General features: G+C 30.3%; 2 protein-coding genes across 3 annotated transcripts in view; one reads left to right on the plus strand and one right to left on the minus strand.

The window, feature by feature from the left end:
* Positions 1-19,306, plus strand: part of LOC113552082 (kappa-type opioid receptor-like) — a 46,467-nt gene extending 27,161 nt beyond the window's left edge. Inside the window, exons 3-4 of one of the 2 annotated variants that reach the window (XM_026954762.1) lie at positions 1,657-2,109; positions 17,089-17,691. In XM_026954762.1, the coding sequence (XP_026810563.1) occupies positions 1,657-2,109; positions 17,089-17,553 (918 nt within the window). In that variant the 3' untranslated portion in view covers positions 17,554-17,691. Of the gene's footprint in view, positions 1-1,656; positions 2,110-17,088 lie in introns of both variants that reach the window. The other variant, XM_026954761.1, reaches the window with a different exon arrangement.
* Positions 19,307-21,323: 2,017 nt separating this feature from the next.
* On the minus strand, positions 21,324-24,652 carry LOC113551849 (polyribonucleotide nucleotidyltransferase 1, mitochondrial). Its single transcript, XM_026954383.1, is given in 11 exon segments — positions 21,324-21,593; positions 21,716-21,952; positions 22,042-22,165; positions 22,225-22,412; positions 22,570-22,733; positions 22,803-22,996; positions 23,071-23,244; positions 23,302-23,720; positions 23,722-23,928; positions 23,994-24,288; positions 24,350-24,652. Coding segments are annotated over 11 exon segments (2,295 nt in total). The 5' UTR covers positions 24,475-24,652; the 3' UTR covers positions 21,324-21,425.
* Positions 24,653-25,557: the final 905 nt, after the last annotated feature.

Here is a 25,557-nt window from a genome sequence, read left to right on the forward strand (position 1 = left end):
ATAACACAAATGAAGCTGATAAATATACATATATAATATAAATATATATGTGTGTGTTTAATAAGTAATTGTACAAATTTTAAATGTAAAATAAAATACTAAAAGATTTTAGTTCAAAGGAAAATATCTGTAGTAGTAAAATAATCGTCTTATATCTAATAATACATAATTCTATTGTTTATTGCGTGGAATACGAAATTAAAATTAAAATTAAAAATTAGAACATCGTATTATATATATATATATATAGTTTTTTATATCGTTAAGAATATAATATGTTTTATTATTTCACATCAAATTGATTGCGAAAGATTATAAATGATAAATTTATAATCATATATAGCTATTGGGCGATCATAAATCGAGGGTAAATAGAATAAATTCAAGTGTCACATATATATTTAAAAACTTTTTATGAATATATTATATTATTTGTATAAGTAGACGCAAAGTTTTTAAAATTAAAATTTATTTAATACTATACCTATTTTATAGAATGTACGTTTTTTTTTCAAATATTATCATAATTTATTTATAAAATCAATAAAAGAGAAGTATAGCTCATTAAAAAATAATCTAGTTCAGTATACAATATAGTATAATATACCCCTACTAATTATTACACGATATAGGTTTTCTATACCATGCAAAACGTAATAATAATTTCCAAATGGAACTTACGCTGTAAAATATTTTAATATTAATTCTTATTAATTATATTATAGGTATGTAGTGTATACTATTGAGGCATGTTGCAATTTCAATTTTAGTTTATAATATAGTTTGAATTATTTAATAATAATAATAATAATATAATGATTTGGCCACAAATTGCCGATCCCTATATACCGATTCACCAATTCATGCATATTCCATAGAAAACAAGGGCCTCACGTCGTCACTAAACGTGACAAATATTTCAATTTAAATGTACAGTTCAATTCAAAGAGATCGCGACCTCGAGCATATCTGCAAACATAACCATAATGTTACTGAGTCAATGAAATTGAATGTACCTGGTTTAACTATGGTGACTGCAACCGACAATTTTAGACCGGTCATAACGACACAAACATTGGTTGTTATCAGTGGCAAATCCAAGGTTGAATTCTAGGGAAGACCTTCTAAAAAAATACTACTTACCTAGTTGAAAAAGTAGGAACACAATATTTTTTTAATCATCTTGTATAACGAGCTATTCTTGAAGCTGTTCATACAACACAGATCTTAAATTAATTTATGTGTTATAATTGACGTGTTTTAGTTTCATGTTAATTTAAGCAAATCCAAAAAAATAAAATATTGTCAAGCGAATAGTATGACAACAATTTTTACCAAGTATCTTACCTCGACTTTCTATAAATGGAATAACTTTCAAAATATTTTAACTCTGATTAAGTAATATAAAAAAAAATAATATAGACAATTAAAATCGCGAAAAATAGCAAATAATTTTCTACTTATACCCAGTATAAGGTTTGTCAGATCAGCTACAATTAACGAAGTCGACACGTGCTCTGGTAGATGATAACGGATCTCTAAAAATAAAATAGCACTGACCGTTAAAGTCCGACAGATTAAACATGATATTATATAATATCGCGATCGCGATTGTTTCGAGATAATTTTAACGTGACTTTTTCGTCGTTTTCGCAGTTCGTTTGCGGTTTCGTGCTGCTGTGGACGCTGACGCTGATCAGCATGGACCGGCACCGGTGCATCGTCGTGCCGCCATACCGTTCGCAGCTGACGCCCCGCCGTGCCACCGTGCTCACCGTGCTCACGTGGCTGATCGCGCTGGCGGTGTTCATGCCAGTGCCGTTCTGGTTCCACGAGCAGGCCGTGATGGGCGGCACCGCGGTGAACGTGTGCACGCTGGTGTTCCCCAAGAACGACACGTTCAAGATGTCCATCGTGTTCACCGTGTCCGTGGTGTCGCTGTCCTGCATCCTGCCGCTGTCGCTGTTCGTCTACCACTACCAGCGGATATTCCACAAGTTGAACAAGACCCGACGGCGGATCGAGCACTCCGTCTCGCATCGGTCCGCCGCCGTCCACACTGCGTCCCGGAACAGCCTGTCGCCGCCCACCAACGGTTCCACGCCGCAGGTACGTACACGCACATACGGTTAGGTCTTCGCGTCACGATATACGACGTACCGTCGGTATATCTTTGGTACACCGTGGTATACGGTAACGATAATACGTATCGTGCCGGTCAGGTTAGGTGTAAAGTCGAGCCGGACGCACAGCCTCGTCGTCTGTCGTGACGTGCGCCGTCTAAAAAAAAGTTTTGATCTCGGCCAACTCGCGGTAGATCGTGGTTAGTGAATGATACCACGATTAAAACGGCCAATCGGAATACCATACAAGGGGAACGCCATACGACAGACGACGTAGCTGTGAACCCGAATTCATGGTTTGTGCATCGTCGCGGAGTTTATTTGCATATCGGTGTGTCTAAACGCGTGTTTGCTACTTCTATCGGCAATCGTTCCTGGCATCGTCAGGCACTTCTTTCCCATTGGGCATTTTGGGCACGTGCCTAGGGCCCCGCAATCGATGGAACCCCCTAGCTCCTGTCAGATCATCAACCAATAATCGATATTTATTAACAATAAATAAACTTATTTCGAGAAAAATCAAAGAATAATCGCTAATAGAAATAATAATAATAATAATAATAATGAAAAAGTAAAAAATTAAAAATAATTTAGTAAAATTAATCTAGACATTTTAGGCGCAAATAGGGTGGGACTTGGGGGCTCAGCTTCCTCCCCAAAACTAATGATTTGACTAGAACTTAGAACTTACAATAAAAAGGATGAAGAGTGTATTTCAAAATAATATATAAAGACATTTTTCTATATTTCAATATACTTTTAGCAATCGTTTACCTCGTGGAAAAAATAATATTACATATAGGTATAATATAAGTAATATTATCATTTACTTTGTACATACCTATCTGTGTAGGTTTTTGTTGAATTTATTATACTGCTACAGTGCTGCTACTACAGTAGCATTTGACAAATTTCGTCTCACTAGCCCAAATCCCATAACCATAAAATAATCAAATACTGTAAATTATGTACAGTATTCAGAGACGTACGAAGAAAAAAGTTTTGGGGGTGTTTTTGAAAATCAGTCATAGAAAAGTAGAACTTTTTTTTTAATAAACATACGAAATTTTTTTATGAAAACTAGCTATACCTACTTTTTTCAAGTATATACATTGATGTAAAGAAAAAATTACAATAGTAAATCTAATTTTCGCGAAGTCTTAGCCATTATGTTAAGAATATCTTCACTGAGAATGTTAAGTCTTTTGAAGATTATGATCGTTTAAAATTTTTATTATATATATATTGAAAAAATAAATGATATACATATGATTAAAAATTAATTAGTGTAGACCGAGTGACGAGTGTTTGGTACACTCAAAACCGTATGTCATTTTAGTGCGTAAAATGTACGGCCTCCCTACGATTCACCATTCGTCTAACGTCTTGGTACGTAATTTTCATTGCCGTCACACATATCAACCTCGTGTGTTATTGGTGGCACATCAGTTTCGTTATGAATACCGGTGGCCCGTCAAATTCACTATTACCGGACGACGCATCACATCGAAATCGCGCGTCTTTGCCGGTGATGCAAACGCCGGCCGGTCACCTTGTAATTGTCCCGTTGTGCTTATTACTAATGTTGTTATCAATGACGTATTGACGTTCATATCACACATAGTCCGTAACCCGATATCAGTGATGTCACCACAGTATTTTGATACATAATAAATATATAATATATCGTCACCATAACGGCTGCAGTCAGGATATATATGTGTGTGTCGCAGGCCATATGGAAAATTAATTTTTTTGCAAAAAGACTAGGCTCATTGCATACAGACTAACAGCAGTTAGGCCTTTTAAGAACAAGTAGATATGACATCTTAAAAAAGTTTATACAAAAATAGAATTTTATATAATGGTAATTGAATGTAATATTATTTATAATACATTTTGCACATCAATATAATATGATAACAACCAAACAACTAGTCAAATATTCAACAACTGTACAAAACTGATAAGTAAAACTTATTACTAATAAGTAATGAATAATAATGTAGCATATATTGTACTGTGTTATCGTCAATAACCCTTGAAATAAAATAATTAAAATTATTTTTACCATAAAATGATTATAGTTCTTAAAAGGCCTAACTGCTGTTAGTCTGTATGCAATGAGCCTGAAAATCAACAGGCTGTTTGGAAAAATGATAAGTAGTTCGCAAACGGGCTACCCCATTGCAAAGAGCCTAGTCTTTTTGCAAAAAAACTAATTTTCCATATGGTTTACGACATATATATGGAACCCGTTCAGTACCGCCGTGTCACTGCATTCAAAGACATGTTGACCGTTGGTTGTATGTCGTTGTTGTCCGGCTCCTTCGCCGGCTGTTCCGTCGCCGCCCGCCAACTTTAATACCGTCTGTCGCCATACCTTTGTACGCGCGATGCAGTACACTCTCGCTCTAACCTTTGACTATATACCGTTATCCATGACGTTTCGTGTCCATCAAGCAGTCGGTAAGGCAGCACTCGGTTGTCCACTCCGGTACCGCTTTGTAAAAGGCGCGCGAGCGCCGTTCGGCTGACCCCCGGTGTAACGCGACACACGTGAACTCATCACACCGCGGGATGCCGGAAAACGCGCGTTGGTGACTTATCGCCAGACTCCGTGCCCCCTCTTTCTCGGGGGCACCCACTCTCTGTCGTCCTATCCGACGGCTTCAACTATAAGAACTGCAATTTTACGTACGTCGTCGGTTCGTCAACTGTGCTGTGTCTTCAATGCACGAAATCATTGTGCGTATTGCGATAATGGTGATATACGATTACCGATGATTTCATTGATAACAACAGTGTGACGGTGTACCTATTCGATTTCATTAATGTTGGCTGATTCGTAGACTGCTCTTGTGTAGTGCATGACGTTTGAACTCTGAACTGCAAATGAACTAAATTCTGGTTCCGTCCAATGCCGTGCCTTCCAGACGACGAGTAAAACCTTTTATTTTTATTACTAGTCAGCTATAGTGTGATGTTCGTTATTCTTAACGGACGCTAGATATTAGGAATTAACGCCTTTTTTATTTTCTGTAGACGATTATTTTTATGTATAACACGTAGTACTTACGGTAAATAGAATATTATATTTTAATATCTTAACGACGATTTGTATTATTTTGCATACGTTTTATACTTTTGAGAGGGGATCTTTTTCATATTTAATTTTTCTTCTTTCAATTTAAGTCTACAGACATATTTTTCCAATGAAACTAGGTAATTTGAAAAAAAAATCAGTGTTCGATTCAATGACTAGAAACCGTCATCATCTACAATGAGTAGTATTTGGTATAATTACACGAGTAAAATGTATAGTACTACATATATTAAATATTAATGTACATATATAATTGAACGCTGCAATATCACACTCGCTCATCGATAATTAAAACGGAATGCTACAACGTCATCAGACGAATAGTATTTATAGGTATATACGATATATATATTACTTGACAAACGAGACAATTTTTATACATTTTATTACAGTAGACCTTTTGATCGTTTATAATTGTACTGTAATTTTGTACTGAGCAGAAAATTATACAAAAAACAGACGTATTCGTATGAATAAACATTTAAAAATAATAGTCGAGTTTCAACAATTAAGTATTTCATTATTGATGTATCATTTTTTTTTTTTTTACTGTTAAGCTTATTTCAATTAAAAAATATAATCAATATTATTTAATCGACTAGACATTTTTTTTAGATTGTGTTATAGTTCTCGTTCATTTATTCCTCTACACAGCCATTTATTGTGTTATTTCGAACACTATTGATCCAGCATTACTCATTTAATTCACCTTCAGTGTATACTGTACGCATAAATACTCGTAATACTTCACTCGTTCGAGGTGTTAGAATTTTATGTTCCAAGACTCTAAAAATAGATATAAATATTATTGGTTTAGAAATGGTAATAAATTTGTAACATATAGGTGGTCCATAAAATAAATGTTAAATATAGATTTTCTAAGAGTAACTACTAGTCACCCATAATCACAAAAATACTGCAATGTCCTTTTGGAAATATTAACGTGAAAACAAAATATGTTCATGATTCACATATGCGTTTTATTTATAATACTGTCGTTTTATATTATATTAGATTGATTTAAAGATAGTATACCAAAATTTATTTTTTTTTTTATTTAACGAAGACTTCTTAGCATTTCTTTGCAATATTCTACCATTGGCAATTTTTACTAAAACGGTTGGAAAATTCAAAACTATTTAGTAAAATCGGCTTTGGGTTTTTAATATATTATAATATAGAACAAAATATAGTGTGTAAATATGTTCTATGAGAAAAATTTAAAAAACTATTTTCAATAATTTTAGTAATCATCGGCATCCTAATCATTAAAACAATAATATATATATATATATATATATATTACATAATAATCAAAGAAAAATGTATTCAAAAATAGAATATATAATTAAAAATACCATGATGATATCATACGAGTCCTGTAATTTGAAAATGTTCAACATGATATATTTTTAAATTATTAAATCCCGTGGCGCACAGCGGAGTCAAGATGAATAAAACATCTAACTATTTGTACCCGCGGCTACAAGAACTTCTTTAATGCTTCCTATATACAACTTAGTATTATACGTATACTTTTGTATATTTTATTATACAATATTGAATATCATTTATTTTATCTGCATAATATCCAACACTCATTTACCAATATAATTGTATAACTTTTGTCATTATAAAAAAAATAATTGTGCAAAACGTAAATAAGATAGATTACTAAAAGTAAAAACAACTATAAGTTTAAAAATTTCAAGTATATATAGGTTATATTGATTTTACCAGTACCTATTGGGAAATATAAATAATAAAAGAAAATAACTAATAAGCTTACTTAAAAGAATTCAAAAATTGCATTTTCAATATAAATTATATACAAAGCGTGATTCGTCAAGAATGCTCACTCCCTTGTTTATCTTTAATAGTGCAGTTATTAAAATAAGATATACAATCTGAATTTTGGAATCGTTAATATACGTACTTTTGACTATATTTTTTAATCGCTAAAAATTGTTGTACTACTTAAGTAGTATTTAGTGGAGATACAAGCTTATATTTTTCAAATAATCTTCTCCCTTCAACTGTAAATTATTTAACAGATAATTTTTCTGAAAATCACAACGTATAAGAATCAAAATACGAACTTAAAATGTTTGTGTTATTTAACATTGTGTACTAATTTATAGCCCACGGTAGTAGTCGAGATAAGTGGCAGTAGAATGTAATCTTTCCGTTCGTATATTCAAAAAATGTCTTAACTCACTAGAGAATTACTCATTAATTAGAGACTTCGACGATAGTGAACATTATAACGATTTGACTGTTAACAATGGTAAACTACAAATTACAATCGATCAAAAACAGAGCGATTGCTATACTGTACGTCTGTTAAAATAATAGCCACAGTATACGACCAATGACACAACACAAACTAATATAATTTTATTTAAATAGGCATATGCGTCTCAATTGGTTACGCACAAATTGTAATGCAGCTGCATAGTAATTTCAAAACTACATAGTGATATCCCCGTAATTGTTTTTGCTCCGATAACATATATTTATTTATTATTTTAATTTAAAATTAATTTTAGAAAATTACTCACATAAATATAATAAAATTTACTAAGTAACTCGAATGTTTTCCTATATATCTAACTGATAAGTAGGTATACGAGTACTTTAAGAAGACGTCTCTTCCGCATGTTGTCTCTATCTAGTCTATCTCACAAATGTATATAACATAATATCAAATTTACAGTAATCAATTATATTATTTAGCTTCGTTAGTTCTAATATTATAGTAGATTTACCTATTATTAAACATAAAGGTAAAGGTAAGAGTATAATATTCTGTGTTTTTTCGGTATATTAATTTTGAAGTAAATTATAAGCGTGTAAAATGTCACAATATTTAAAAATGCTCATGACTTATTTTAAAATATTATATTTCTAAATATATGCAATATATGGCATAACAGTAGCTTAGAATTACGAGAAAACATATTATTTTACGGAAATAAATTATCGTGTATAGTTTTAAACTTAAAAATAAAGGTGAAAACATAAAATAAAAAACGGTTTTTTTTTAATATAAACAGTAAATAGGAAATACAAATTGTAGTAACAACAGTTTTTAACAAAATACTGTCAAATATTGCCAAATTCCGAGCAAATACTTTAGCACAGAATAGCAAAACTTATGTTTACCCTTTAGTCATAAGTGTGTGAGTATATATATATATAAACTAAAATGTTACAGGAAACTACTGTGGTCGTGACTGAAATATTAAATTTGTATTCTTTTATATTATCGATGTATAATTTAAGTATTATGTAATTTTATTTTTATAATATTTACCTATATGCGTGCAATAGTTGTATTGAGTAGTGCTTGTAATACATACGAAAAATTCAAAGGAAATATTAATGTAAAAAATTAGCATCACCTTCCCCTACCTCACCGCACACAAATGAAACAAAATATTGTGACACTGTATAATGACTCACTACACGTTTACACCAGTAAACAGGTAATGATGACGGAAGCACCCAGAGGTGGCTATACAGTTGCCCCGTTACACCACATAGGTCATCGTGACATGACGTCACACGTGATCGTAAAATAATAATTATTAGCAATTACTCTGTCTGTGAACGAATTGAATGATAGGATTACGAAATTAAATCTCATGTTTCAGAAAAAATAACATGTACTTACACGGGCTACACGTGGTAGACTTATAATTTATTTCTAGCAATATTACCGTGTATCTATATATAAGGTGAACCATTTAACATAAATATAGATTCATTATTTCAGAAAACACTAAGTCGCTACACACAATATTTTGCAGGGTATCCCTGTACCACTCAATTCGTTAAAACTTAAAAATCTAACTAGGTAATCATAACTCATAAACTCCTAATTCAAAATTAGATTTTTATTAATCAAACTATTCCGAAAAATATTTTTTGAAGTAAAGAATCAAGAAGCATTTATCATTTAAAAAAATGTATTAATGATAACGACAAACAAACAGTAAACAATATCATTTTTTTAGAAACATTTTGTTTTTTAACACTTTAATACAATACATGACAAATATTTTTCCAAAAGCGTTAATAGGTTTTAAAATACACTCATAACAGTATTTTACGTTAAATGGATTTCCGGTGAGTATGTACTGTATATACCTAATATTTTTTAATCACTGCGATACGTATACGATATATTATTTCCTCAACCTACAACATCCGGCCCTCCGGTTGCATACAAAATCATTATTCTTTTTACTGTCTAACTGCATTCGAAAATGATATGAAATATAGCGACCGGATTTTACAAGTACTTCAATAGATTCAGCACACAAATATTATTATAAATAGTTTAAATATCTATTGGAAATCTTTCATTTCAAAACATTCGATTTATTTATAGCATTTTATTTCTTATAAATAGAAGAAGAAAACATCGTAATTTCGACCAGGTGCGTAGGTACATATATATAGGTACATAATTAATAAAATATACATTATTGAATTGTGATTCTTATTTATTTTAAATAATAATAGTAAGCACTCATTTTTTTAAAAAGTATTTACCCTTTTTGGAAAGTATAAGTATCCAATACATATGAATATATTATGTATTGCCCTTATTTGTTATTGGCTAAAGCAGATAATTATACCTATTCAATATAAAATATTTTTATTAATATAAGTTTTATACATTTAGTTTATAAAATATAACAGGAGTAATTTATCACAAATTACGCGAAATATCGCTTACCATTTCACTCTGTCTAATTAAATTTTAAATTTTTATAAAAAATAATTATAATATTTCAATATTTAAAAAAAATAATATATGCATGGTCAGATCTTACATTTCTAAGATAATATACTGCCTAGGAATGTGAAATTAAAAATTTGAATTGCTATTCAGAATAGAAAAAAATTAAACATAACATTACAAATTACATTTTGTTGAATAAATATAAAGTATTGTAATAATTACTCTAGATTTTACGTAAGTATATCATATTAAAAAAAAAACTCAAAATTTGAATGGATCAAGATTCAAAAATGTTCCGTGATAAAAAAATGTTACGTAGGAATGTAAGATTTTTAATAATTTATAACCCTTAAGGGCCTAAGGGCTTAAAACCCTTATTATCTATAGTGTCTTTGCGTGAAATAGCGTTAAACTACACGATATATAATAATATTATTTTAAAAAAATCGCGATATTACTACATTATTCATACCAAAAAAAAAATATTACAATTTAATTTATGACCGCTCAACAAAAACTCCGATCGAACTCTCTCTCTCTCTCTCTCTCTCTCTCTCTCTCTCTCTCGCCACTATTTTACCATTGCTAACACGTTTATATTTTAATTGTACGTCGCTACCGGTGTCCACTGCCAATTGACATGAGCGTACGCATATATTATAGTATAAATACCTAATTAGATATACACATTATATATTATATTCTACGAAAATAATATTGAACACGTAATACGTAGGTATATTGTTGCGTTGCACAATCATTCACCACTAAGCCCGTGTACCGGATCGACTTGCCAAAATGACTGCGTGGTTGTGGAGTGTGGGGTCTCTCTGCGTCATGCGTGAGTCCCAAATTATATACATACGCGTACGATATGTATCGTCGCTCGTTATTAGCAGTACTGAATTGATAATATCCAGTTGGAAATATATATTAATACTTAAAAAAAAAAAGTAATTTTATTTCCCTCCCTCGTTCACTTGTCACGCAGTGCGCAACAATTGGATACAAACGGCATTATATTCGCGTCTCAGCCATTATATACGTCTTGTAGTCTACTTTTAAATTAAGAATTTCGTACATTGTGTATTAGTACATATTACAATATTACATAATATAAATGCATATAACACACTATCGTCGGAGCTCAAAAGTCTGAATTCACGCGTGTAACAATTATTATTTTTGGACGCGATAAAGTGTATAATATAATAACTATTGTATCGTACCGACAGGCATCAAGCAATATGTTAATATATTAATATATTATTAAGCACACGTGGTGGAGAGTAGATATACCACGAGCGCGTGGCTCTTTCACACGTGTAGCCCCCAAACCCGATTCTAATGCTGTGGTTATGGGTAGCAACCGCGTCATGGTTATTGTGTTTCCCGTAAATATCTTGTTCAATTATATTATTGAAAGTACACAGAAACTGATTTTTTCCTGGTAATCTGGTCGAGATGGCAACGCGCGTTGTCGGTCTACATCTGACCGGGTTAATTGTAGGTATAATTATGATCATTATATTGTAATAATTATCATATATATATATATATATATATATATATATATATATATATATATAGACACTTAGTTTATGATTGTTTATATTATTATGCGATGTTGTACAAGATCTGCAAGTCTGCAAATTTTAAAATAACTTAAAACTTGATTTGAAAAAAGTTTCAAAATCAATTATTCAACTAAAATTAATTAACATTTACTTTATAAGTTAAAGTGGGCGTAGTAGTAGACAACACTAGGTAACCCTGTGCCACGCCACTTCGCTAATTTAAATTGTAAATACTTACTAATAACTAGGTAATTCAATGTTAACTGCACATAAATATATACTCGTCCGAAATTTAATTTTTATACATTTAAATCCTCAGAAAAATATTCTGCCAGAATATTAAATTAAAATTGTATTCATCGACATTGTCAATTATCATTCAAAAGTGTAATTATTTAAAAATTGTAATAATAAAAAATATTTGAAAAAGAAAAGTAAGTAACCGCTCTGTTGTACAGTATAAGTCGAGAGTACCTGTTCAATCTTCAATCTTCATTGAGTACGATTTGTATTGTAATGAATGTGTTTAATTTGAATTCTATAAAAAATCGTTGAATGTCATGAAAAATAATTCTTAGCAAAAACAGTTTAACTTTTTGGTAACCAAGATAACCAAACTTTTGTTTTAATATATAATATTTCCAAAAACTTTAATTTTTTATCAAAATAATTATATCTTATTATAATTATTGTAAAAATAATCATTCTGTATAAATTTATAGGTATTAATGTATGTATTATACAAGATTTTATATAGGTACTGGGTACTATGAATACTATTCATTATATATACATATACATTTTCTTAAAACATTCCTATAATTATTTAAAAAAGCATAAAATATACCTATTTTGGCGTTTTAATATAAAAATATGTAAATAATGGATACTATCTCTCAGTCTACTTATAAATATTATCTGTGAGTACTTTATAATTATACTATATACCTCATATTTTATAGTTATATATGAGGTATAAGGTCTATGACTTATATAAGATACAATATACGTACATAGAGTATAGACATATAATATAATATTATAATATATTAATATGTATAAATTATCGTCTATGTTTTAAATAAATATAGTTATATTTAGGATTTATAAAAAAATTTATGCTTCTATCCACTACAACCCACAGACAATTTCTGACCGTATATATAAAAGTATTCAAACATGATACAAATATAATATAGCAATTAGAAACTAATCGCAAATAAAGATTTTTAAAAAAATATGATCGATTGAATGTTTTCCACTAACATGATTCTATATTTTATAATACATTTCGACTCTAACCTACTTATATAGTAATATTAATAAACTAATAACAAATAATCTGTATTAGATGAAAATATATATTTGTTGAATCCATTATCCAGTTTTTTAGTGCTTTTATAAAATCACGTTAATAAAAAACCACGGGAGTACTCAACTGTAATTACTTACCTATTATTAATTGAAAAACAGAAAAATCTTTGTTCGATCCCTTTACGTATAATGCCTGTAGACATACCACAGCAGGTTAGCAGATGGTATATACGATTACGTACAACGTATATCATAACTATATTCGTCATAAAAATATACATGAAACTACGAAGGACAATAAGAACTTAATGTTCAGAATTTTGTATTTTAAATGTTATTTTTCTTCTTATTAGAGTTTTACAGTTGTACACGTCGTGTCATATGGCTGATAAAAATCGTGAGAGTTCTTTCGAATACACCTGCATTAATTAGGTTAAGTTAGGTAGGTATTAAGTATGTATAGGTATATTAAGATTCTATATTGTACCATATGCACGTACTCATTTTCTGTTTTTCTTACACCTATATACGTTTAAAATATCCTTCATCCTTTTATCAAACATTTTAATGGCTATTATAAACTTATGACTGAATCAGGTTTTGAGTATTCGATCATATATTTTTACCGCTAAGTGCCTAATTAAATACAAAATTATAAAAAAAAATATATAATATTAATTTATTATAGAAATATACAAGTTATAAAACTATTTACAATAAGTGTATTTGCTGAATATTAATCTATTTAGGTACATCCCATGTATTATAAAAAAAAAAATTGTAAATAGATAACCTAGTAATTACATTTTATATTTTATGGACTTGATTAAATTTTATGTTAGATAGATTTTTAATTAAAATTTAATAATAAAACAAAAACGTTCAAAAAAATATGTTAAACAAATTCTAATAGTTCTATAAAAATAGTGAATTTCATTTTTTTTTTACGCTATTGTTGTTTCTCATTTTGTATGAGAAAACTTATAATACAATTTACTGAGAAAAATATTAATTAATATTAATATAATACAAAAGGAACTAGATTTTAAATTATTATCAATCTAAAATTGATATCATTTATTAAACACAATTTATATTACAAATAAAAAACGAAATGCAATTAAATTTTTTTTTAAATAAAGGGAATATTAGTCTGCTGTATATAGTAATTCGTCACAGTAATCAATAATGTGTTAAATTTGAATCCAATAATAAAATATTACGTATGAAAAATGAGTATTAAGGGCGGAGATGGCGGCATGATAGAGAAGTCCGCTCCACCAATTTATCCGATAGGCTACAAATTGTCGTCAATAGTTTTCAAATTAATTACAAATGATTGTAAACTGGATTTCACAGTATGTAAATAATTACTATAAACGCCGTAAAAATGTTTTTCTATGATTTGTCAAAAATTTATTATAATTATATATAATTTTACATACCAATATAATGAAAATAAGTTATTAAATAAATATATAATATGAATGTATCCATAAATTATAACTGTTCACGTTTTATTTTGATTTTATGTTTGAGTGACATAGTTACATTTTTTTTTTTTTTGTTTATCGTAGCGTTTGAGTATACTTATAAATTATAATAGTTACAAATATCAAATAATAAACTATTTATACCATGAATATCGTAGACTCATTAGTAATTTGTTAGTTAAATATTATTATTAATAGGGATAAAAAAAATTAAAATCGTATCAAATAATTAATAATATATTTTTGCTGAATTTATTTATAGTAGGTATTGAGGTTGTTTTTTATAATTCATCATTAGTGTATGAACGAGTAAATAACACGAAATCACTCGACATAGACATTCGAAATAAATTGAATGCAAGTCACTAGGCAACAAAAAAAAAACATCAACAGTTTTAAAGTCTAGGTTCTTGTCCAAGAAATACGTTAAATACATTACATTAATGAATAGAATACTCGTGTTAAAGGCACTTGCGTAACTTGACAGACGAGTGAGAATCTTTATCCGGTGACAATCGTTTGGAAATAAAAAAATTACCTCAAATAATATTGAAAATTTAAAAGAGCTACTCGAAATCCCCGCGGCAAATAGTTTATGAATTTTTGATATCCATAATATAATATCGATTCAGAAATTCCTTGTTACTTGGTAATTTATGAAGTCTATTGGATTTTCATCAAAAGTTTGAACCATCAGTTATTAATCGAACTAGCAATAATAGGAAAACATGAGTTTCTCAAATTGACGATAGAAATAGGTACATTCTATAATATGGTGCGTAGGTATAATAATATATCAATATGTCATCAAGTTTAAAATGCTTGTATAATTTAGTTAAAATTATATTTTTCCAATCGTATTTCAATGTGTAACTAATAGTATTCTTAAAATTTATTTTTATACAAAGCAACTCATAATTATCTATAAAAAAAATAAAATTTTTTTTAAAAATATTTCAATAAATATAATATTTGTATACTAGCGATGACTATAGTTTAATTACATAAAAAAATCAGTGTTTCTTCCGATTTTAAAAATATGGTAATACTCTGAACATTCGCACGCAACAAGCTACAAAAAAAACTATCTGTTTGATATTATTATACAGATATCTAAGTAGTAATCTTACATTTTTAGAAAAATATTCTCTTAAGAAATCGATTTATTTTTTTACAGTACAATATATCATAGAAAAGCAGTTCAGTATAAATAATATTATTCAATATTTAAAATTTCGAGTACTAATCAAAATAGAGGACAAATCGTTTTTTAAAAAACCCGTCTGTATACAATATTATGCAGTGCACGCGTTATGCATTTAAAACCAAGGTTCGAACAAATTAGGTACGTATCTTTTGTAGTTTTGTCCAACGTGAGATGGTGAACATTACTACAGATATACTTTTTTGTTGAAATTTGTACAATTTGTAGATATCCATTAATATTAGATAACACGTTATATTTTATGGCTTTAATTTCAGAATTTGTGTTATTTGCTTAAAGTTACACATGTGTTGTAAAATAAGAATTTAATCAATATAATTATTAATCATTATCTCGTTTATTTGTTATTTCAAACTAAAGTTATAATGTAATTTATAATATGATTTGAAATGATTTTTTTTTGTTTACTTTATGAGTCAATGGAAAACCTTAAGTCTCCCGGGAAAAAATTAATACAAATATTTCAGAACTAATATGATATTCTATATTTATTAGAATTCATAATATTTATTTTTAGTTTTTTTTTGTACACGTACAATTTTAACATTATTTCTACTGGAAATGATTCTTTTCAGAAAGTAAAAACAATACTAATTAATATTCACAATAAAAATAGAGACTTGGGGCTGTAATTTATATTTAAACGCATTACGATTCGAAATTTGAAAAAGGGACACTGGTGGGAAGTATATTATGTATCGCTTTTATTTCGCTACCGTTACTAATACAATGCCTAATTTAGGTGTTTAATGTATATATATTAATAAAAGGCAATATTGATATCTGTTCAACGCCGAATCCATCGCAGTCATGGTTCTGAAATTTGTCCCGTTCACTAAGTAATCCTACGCCGGACGACGTGCACCTCGCGCTCGGGCCGATTTTAAAAAGTGGCTTACATTGATATCTGTTTCAACTATTATGGTTATACGTATATAATTTTACAACTATATTTCGTCAAAACCACCCAAATCGTTATTAAGTTAAAAATATATACATAGCTTACATTTTACGGAGTTCAAGCCAGGGTAATCCACTGACGTTATTTATTTGTCACGGGAAATTCCGTACCGGATCAGCTTTAATTTATTAACAAACACATGTCTGCTATTGTGTATAAAATAAAATGAAAGGCCTACAACGGACGAACCTCGTGGTAAGTCCGCAGAGCGTGTAACCGATGTTTCATAAAATTGTCATGCGATAGATTCAACGAGACGTGTCGTAGGTTACTTTTTGTCGAACACGATAGACTCGCGAAAAACCGGCGGTTTTTTTATTTGGTCAAAACCACCCGAACGATTGTTGTTACTCGAAAGTCCATACCTATACAGCTTACGTATTTCTGGATGTGGTCACATCTACGGGCATCGGTCGCCGCGGGTACCACGTGACCGGCTGGCCAATAATAATATTATAATGTTCCGGTGTTATATTTCACAGTTCGTATTTTCATCATTACGTAACATTATCTAATCGGATGACGTGACGTTACAGGTGTTGGTGCGGCACGAAGAGCTCCGGTACAGGAAACACGTGCGCGTGGTGCGCGTGCTGCTGATCAACGTGATCGTGGTGCTGGTGATGTGGCTGCCGATCACCGTCGTGATGTGCCTGATCTACGTGGACGGCAGCCGGGACACGGAGGACACGGGCTACTTCCTGCGGTCGCACCACTTCATCATGGGCCTGCTGTTCGCGCTCCTCAACACGGTCGTCAACCCCATCCTGTACGGCGTGCTGTCCGAGAACTTCCGCAAGTGTTTCGCCCGGCTGTGGTTCATATCGAAGCGCCGGCGGGCCATGCACAGGGAGCTGCTGGACAACGCCAGCAAGGGCGGCGCCCGGACGCCCAGCAACGGCCACTACAACTCGACGCTGCAGCCCGGCAGTTCGGCGTCCGTGGTCGAGCTGCCGGCCACCGCGATCGTGTCGTCGTCGGCCACCAACGAGTGTTGGTGACGGGGTGCCGACGACGACGCCCGACCGTCCTCCCCGTCCCGCCGCCCCATATCCGCACACTCCAACCCCGACACGACCGTCACGACCGCATAGAGAACACGTCGTCGTTGTTGTTATTATTATTATTATTGTAACGAGTGTTCTATCGAATGATATTATATAATTTATGACGTTTTACCTGTACAGCCGATCGTCGTTAGCCGCACGGTACCTAACGTAAAGTATATAGTACGTAATATCGTGTTCATACGACGGGGGAACGTACATACAGGTCTGTGAACCGTTCAGTTGCAGGACGAAGCGTGTACGGTGGTTTATACTGGCGCGAATCGCACGGATGTGAAGGGTGCCTAGATTTAATACTACCTATATACCTAATATACCCACTTATTCTATACCTATAACATATAGCACCCCGAACCCTGCAGTGATTATACCAAAAATAATTAAAAACCTCGAGCACCTACCGGAATGGGTCGTAGATAGGCTGTCGGACTTGATGAACTATAGTTTATTCCGCGAAGACCGGAAGAGATGTAGCTAGGTAGTACTTGACGAAGAAACTGTTTTGAATAAATAATATTATCATACCTAACTGTATCATTACGTATGAGCGTGTACAAATAATTTGTACTGCGTGAATAATATCATATACCTACCCACCTATAATGGATTTAAATCAATGATTTTATCGATTCGATTGACTATAGAGATATCGGATATAATATGGATACCCACGACTCCTCCAAAACGTCTCTGACGCTTAGACCCACTATAATAGTTTTAGATGTTTTGCGCCTATTGTACATAGGCATTCGTACACGATATCATATTCTACGCACCGTTACCTCTAACAAACCGCTACCTCTCAGCCCCGTCATATTAATCCATCTGTATGCGTACATAACGTGCGTGCGGATTGGGCCGCGGGTTTAAGCCTATAGATGGTGTCTAACCCAATCGCGAGACTACAATAATAAGAGTTATTATGCGGATTATAGCGATATGTACATAATACGGTTCCCGATCTGTACGTCCCCGAGTGTAGTCAAAAACATCCCCTCCACTACCACCAACCCCACCCTGAAAGCACGCCATGACATCGGATGATCTCACTATAATAATTTAATGTTATGATATAATATATTATTGTAATGTAAATAGGTATTATTATTTATAATAAATACGACATAGACTTATCTTATACATACCTGTACAGTATACACGTTATGTATAATAATATATAATAATGAATAATAAGATATTAGTGAGTATATACCTACCCGTTATTCGTCATATACGTTTATTAATTGAACTATTAATTATTACTATTATTACTATTGTCCTATTGATATATTGTATCATGTATTTTTTTAGTTTTGTAGAATGTTATTTTTATTTATTATTTTTTTTGTAGCATAAACATTTTTTATCTATATGTTTATATCCAAGAACATACCACAAAATATTATTGTAAATGTGTGACTATTTATTTATTAAATCGATGTATATATGGTTATTTAATCGGTGTAACGTAAGTAAACGTGGGAAACGATGTACGAAAGTGATTTTTTTTTTTATGTTTAACATGTTATTTTAACGAGTCCCATGTGTTACCCAATATATATAATTACATTATTATTTATTATCTATGTGTTATCCATATCGATTTTTTTACGAGATTATTTAACTGAACATTTGTAAGACATACACATACACTGATACACATAAAGAGTTGTGAATATATTTTTTAAAATAATTACTTAAACAGATAAAACCATACGGCTTTTGTCATTATTCTTACGGTAGGCAAAAACATAATTTACATAATTTATTTTAAAGTTATACTACCTATATACCCATGTGTAAGCGAAATTTGTGTTTTCAATTCAACGTTGCCCTTAACTCTTTATCGTAAATATACGAGTATAATGTAAGACTATGGTTTCGGTTTTATAGCGTTCAAAAATGTAAGAGCAAACCCTGCCATGCCTCCCTCACCATGAGTTTAACTTTTGTCTCTTTCACCATAAAACCGAACTACAAACAAAATCAGCCACCCCTATGGATAACTTTAGTAATTTAGCTTAATATTTAAACAACTAATTGGTATCATTTGACCTTTTTATGACATTATGACATGGTAATTTAATTGCTTTTTAACATAACATCGTAGTGACGTAGTAAGTGACGAGTGAGCGTTTTGAAAAGAATTCCAAGACGTTTCAAAGGATCATAGTCAAAATGAACGTAAACATCATAAAGATAATAATATTTGCATATCAATAGAAACGAAATATTCTAGTAATTACAAAACATGTTAATACACAAATTATACTCTCCACCCTAATTGAATTCATATTCATAAAAAAAATATCATCTCTAAATTCCATGATGACATTAGAAATTATTATTATCTACTTACCTATCTATATTTTATGTCGCATATGACCATAATGACTTTGCTAGTTTTGATGGTCAATGAATGGCATTGATGTAGATTGTAGGTATATGATTTTTGATCGCACCCATGTTCCTTTTAGAAAGTACCTAGGTACTATTAAATATTAATACTATCTATTATTTAACAAACTTTGATCAAATCCGATTGTATACCTATTTACCTATTTACATATTTTTGTAACACTATTTGATGCGAAATCGGTATTTAGGTAGATACAAATTGGACGTACATATTTTATGTATATGTATAAGTACACCTATATTTACTACCTATTATAGTTATTACTTGTATAACTAAATTTTTTTAAATTATTTTGTGGTATCAAATACATTTACTTTTTTTTTTATAAAACTCGATGACAAATAATGTAATTAAATAACCAACTACATTATGGAAATGTATATATGTTAATTAGAAAATTCTCCGATGTAATTTTCACACTACGATGTTTCATACGTAATTAATTAAGTCTAATCAGAAACAAAACACATTATGAATAATAGTATTATACCTTCGTACATTTAGAGTAATTTCACCGTTGTTTTAATATTTTTTCAACAAAATTTAACTACATTTTATACTATAATGTAACGAGAAATATTCACAATAGTATATATATATTGTTTTAACCAAAATACTGTTACATTATAAGGTCATGGCGATATGGCATATACATAGGTACCTACATATAAAAGCGTATCAAGTGATACTTTAATAAAAAAAAAGCCTCATTTACTCAAAATTAGTTTGACGTTTTAAAAAAATTATTTATATTTTTATATAATTTAGAAACTATTATTAATATTATTTTTATTTTTTCTTATCAAACTGCACTTCAAATCTATTAAGCCATGATTTTTTGCTTTAGATATTAGGCAGGGCTTGACATTTTAATACAAGGTTAGTTACAATTACATATTCATTAGTAATATATGCATTAGTCATTTCTACATATTTAAAATCTGTAGTCATTCAATTTACGTTGAGTAAATTAAAATAGATATATATTCCTAAACACCTAATACCTCTATAAACCTCTATATAAGTATATAGCTTGCCTCCACATTTTACAAACACACATTTCTAGCATCTATTTAAATTCATAATAATAATACATCACCAATATCCTGTTTCGTCAACGGTGCTCAACATAGTACATAATCATTGACTATTTTTATTTTTAAATTAGGAAAGTAGTACCTATTATTTCAAATAATATATAATACAACTAGATACAAGCATTAACTATGGTGTTGAAGTAAATATTAATTAAAAACATAATTTCAGTGTATATAAAAACAAAATATTTAATTATAAGAAGTTTATTATACAAATAATCAGTAATCACATTTTGAATGTATAAAAGATACTCATTTCTATGGTTCCAAGTGACTAAATATTAGTTCACTCATGTTGAATTAGTGTTGTTACCACCAATACTCCGTGGTGCACTGGAAGACGGGCCTTGTAGTACTTTTCTTGAAAGTCTCATTATTCCTGAAACAGGATCTCGACCAAAGTACTTTATTTGAATCTCGTGTCCTTCTTCTATGCCCAATGCACTTGGATGGTTTACCTGATGGTAATAAAATATTAAGTTAGGTTTTGTACTTTTAAAATGTCATAAGAAAAATAAATTTGTAATACAGTATGATTATTATTATTATCCACATTCAATACTTAAAAAAATATATTTACTTTTCTTTGATCTAATTGAGAATTGTGAACTAAAGTTGGTTGCATAGTTGGATACAATGTGACCATCACTCCAATTTCCCGTACTTCAACTACTTTTGCTTTATAAATAGCTCCAAATTCTAGTTGAGGTTCTGATTTTTCAGCCATAAGCTTATCAACTGTTTCTTTAGCTTCATTCAATGCATCTTGATTAGGTGCAAAAATTGTAAATCCATCATTTTCCGTATTTGAAGAAATCTTTTAAAAAAATCAAAATTTAATATTATAAATTTATAACCATAAGACATAATATATAGTATATACAATTAATTAAGGGTTATAATTACTTGTGCACCAGTTTCTAGTAAAATACGTTTTAAATTAATTCCTCCTGGACCGAGTAGTTTACCCTTTTTATGTACTGGTATATTTAATATTTCTGTTACTGGCCAATTATCTTTTTTTTGTTTCCTAAAGTCAGTTTTAATATTAGCTATGAAGAAATTTTAACCACAAAATAAAATGTGTACCTTGTACTTTGAATAGTTGTATTCATTATATTTATAATTTTATGTTTAGCACTTGTGGCAGCTTCTATTGCTTCCATAACAATTTTCAATGGTAACCCAGGAATTTTTATATCGGCTTGTAATGCTGTAATGCCTTTTTTAGTACCAGCTAACTTAAAATCCATGTCACCTAGATAGTCTTCAATTCCCTGAATTACATAAAATTTAAATATAAATAATACAATAAATATGATAAATAAAAATAAGATTTAATTTAATATTTATTACATTTAAAAAATTACTCTAAATTAATCATCAAAATAATAGATATTTAAAAATATTACATATAAACAATAATATTCTTACTAGTATATCAGTCAAAATTCTATAGTCTTTAATATGTGTTGAGTCACTATCATCATAATTGGTGATCAAGCCAATAGCCACTCCAGCAGCAGGTTGAGAAATAGGTACACCAGCATCCAATAAAGCTAAACTACCACCACATATAGATGCCATAGACGACGACCCTACAAACCTAACAAATTTTAGTAAAAACATTCAAATTTACAAAAAAATCTTTTAAAATGTGCACATACCATTCGATTCAAGAACCTCTGATGTAAGTCGTATTGTGAACGGAAAGTTTTCAGGAACAACTGACCTCAATCCTCGTTCTGCTAAAGCACCATGACCAACTTCACGTCTCATAGATGGACCCATTCGACCAATATCATTGGTAGCATATGGAGGAAACTCATAGTGTAAAAAAAAGTTCTTCTCATTGATGCCACTAAAAAAGTTAAATCAGTTATATAAAAAAAATATCTATACAATATACTAATTACAATAACATATTATGCTTACCTTGTTAATATAGTCATTGGATCAAGTTTAAGGGCAGAATCTATAGAGTCTAAAGCAACAGTGCAAAAAACTTGTGTCTGTCCTCTTTGAAACAATGCTGACCCATGTAGTGGTTTATATAAATCAACTTCACATGATATGTTTCGAAGCTCATCAAGTTTACGACCATCGCATCTGCAAAATAAAACTTCATTAATAGATATAAAAAATAAAATGTTTATAGTTTATTACCTAGTATCATTTTCAAAAATCAAATTTCGAAAAATTCGTTTACAAATTTTATCAAAAATTACTGAACAAAGTTCTAAATTTAAATTATCAAAATTTGATTTAAGATTTTCAAAAACTTCTGTTTTTACATCCTTGACAGCTGTATCTCTAGATATTTTATGATGATCAACATTAGTAAATATTTCTCTAAGTTTAATTTCACATAAACTATCAATAACAGTTTCTAAATTTCCATTGGTGTCATCAACATTCTTTGTCTCAAATTCTCTTTTAGGTTTGCCAAATTTTTTTTGTAAATTATTAATACAATTTACTATATGCTGACATTCTTTGACACCAAATTTAATTGCTTTCAACACATCTTGTTGGAGAACATTATTTGCTGATCCTTCCAACATAATAACTAAGTTTCTAGCAGCATGACACAACAACAAGATTTAATTCACTGTTGGACAACTCACGGCGAGTTGGATTTATAACTAAGTTGTTATCACACAGACCTACGCGAACAGCACCAACAGGACCATTCCAAGGAATATCTGATAGAGCTAGAGCTGTTGAAGCAGCATTTATACTAAGTATATCGGGGTGATTAATTCCATCAACAGCTAATAAATTGCACATAATCTAAAAAATAAAAATAAACATCAAAAAACAGCCATTTATTTACATGATTATAAAAAATAAATTACTTGTGTATCAAAACAGTAAGTAGAAGGAAACAGGGGCCGCAGTGAACGATCAATTAATCTACTAGTAAGTATTTCGTGTTCAGATACGGCAAGTTCTCGCCGTAAATAATTTGTAGGTATACGACCAGCTGCTGCTGCTTTTTGTCGATAATCGACGGTTAATGGTAAAAAATTGGACGACGATTTCGTTGACTTGCTCACCGCTGTTGCCATGACGGAGGTGTCGCCGAGTGTCGCAACTGCACAGCCATCTGATAGACGTGCATATTTGCCTCCAGACAACTTTATTGAACTCCTGAAATGACGTTTAGCAGTAGTATTCGATCATAACATAAAACTAGTATGTTTTGCATTACCTCTCTGAAAAATCTATTTTATATTCGAATAGTTTCACACTACCGACACACAGCCGTCGTTTGGAAACGTGCTGCCCGTGCCGGGACGAACAAGCGAGCCACCGAGAAGACACTCGGGATATCATTATAGTAGTATATATTATCTCATAGTAGAAACAAGAATTTATTATACATTAATATTATAGTATGAACTAATAACTCTATTTTACGAACATGACGAACTATTTGGTTTCATAAGTAAATACTGAAATATTGAAGTGTGAACTGTGAAGTATACAGTTAGTAGTCAGTAATGTTCGTCGTTGATTGTGCGGTTTCGGCAATACCTCATGATTGATGATAATTCATAATATTAATAATATTTTTGTGATAAACTGATAACAGTAAAAAAACATGTGCCGAACAGATTGTTGCATTTTGTTCCAAAAAATAGTTGTTCCAAAGTCAATCTGTTCAACTTGAATAAACCTAATAAGCTCTAAATCATTAAAAAAAAAAATAATAATTTAACAAATACTTAAACATGATTGAAAATACTATACTGTCTATAATAACATAAGGCATAAAAAAAACTTATGGTCTATGATAAAACATTTAACATATCCAAAATGTACATTTTGTTCAGAAAAATATTTTTATTATTCACCTATTAACTAGTTAATTAGATATTTTCTAAACATCGCCCTATCGAGTATCGCCACAAGTAGAAAGTGAATAATAATATTAATAAATGTATTGATATTAATATTATTAAGGCTTTCTAGCCACAAGAATAAAACGAAAAAAATACATCGTGCATTCGTGCCGTATGTAACCAAAGATTAATAACTTATTTTATTACGAAAAATTAACTTTTCAATGTTATTATTTGGTAAAAACTTCATTGTGCAGGTGTATTTTACTGGTCTATTCCGTAATCAATGGTACTAATTACATACATATACTCAGTATCATATTATAATGATATGTTTACTATTAAAATAATAAATTATTATAATATTAACCATTATAATTTTTACTTGTTTGTAGACAAATACAATAAAACCTACCAAGTTTACTTACTGTTCATTTAACTTACAGACTTTTAAATATATTTCCTTTTAAAAAATATTTACAATATTGCTACAACATTCATTGTATAACAAATTCAAAAAAAATGGCAAACAAGTATACTGAGTACACTACAAAAATGTTTATGAAATTTGCTA

The sequence above is a fragment of the Rhopalosiphum maidis genome, chromosome 2 (genome assembly GCF_003676215.2).
Source record: "Rhopalosiphum maidis isolate BTI-1 chromosome 2, ASM367621v3, whole genome shotgun sequence".
NCBI lineage: Eukaryota > Metazoa > Arthropoda > Insecta > Hemiptera > Aphididae > Rhopalosiphum > Rhopalosiphum maidis.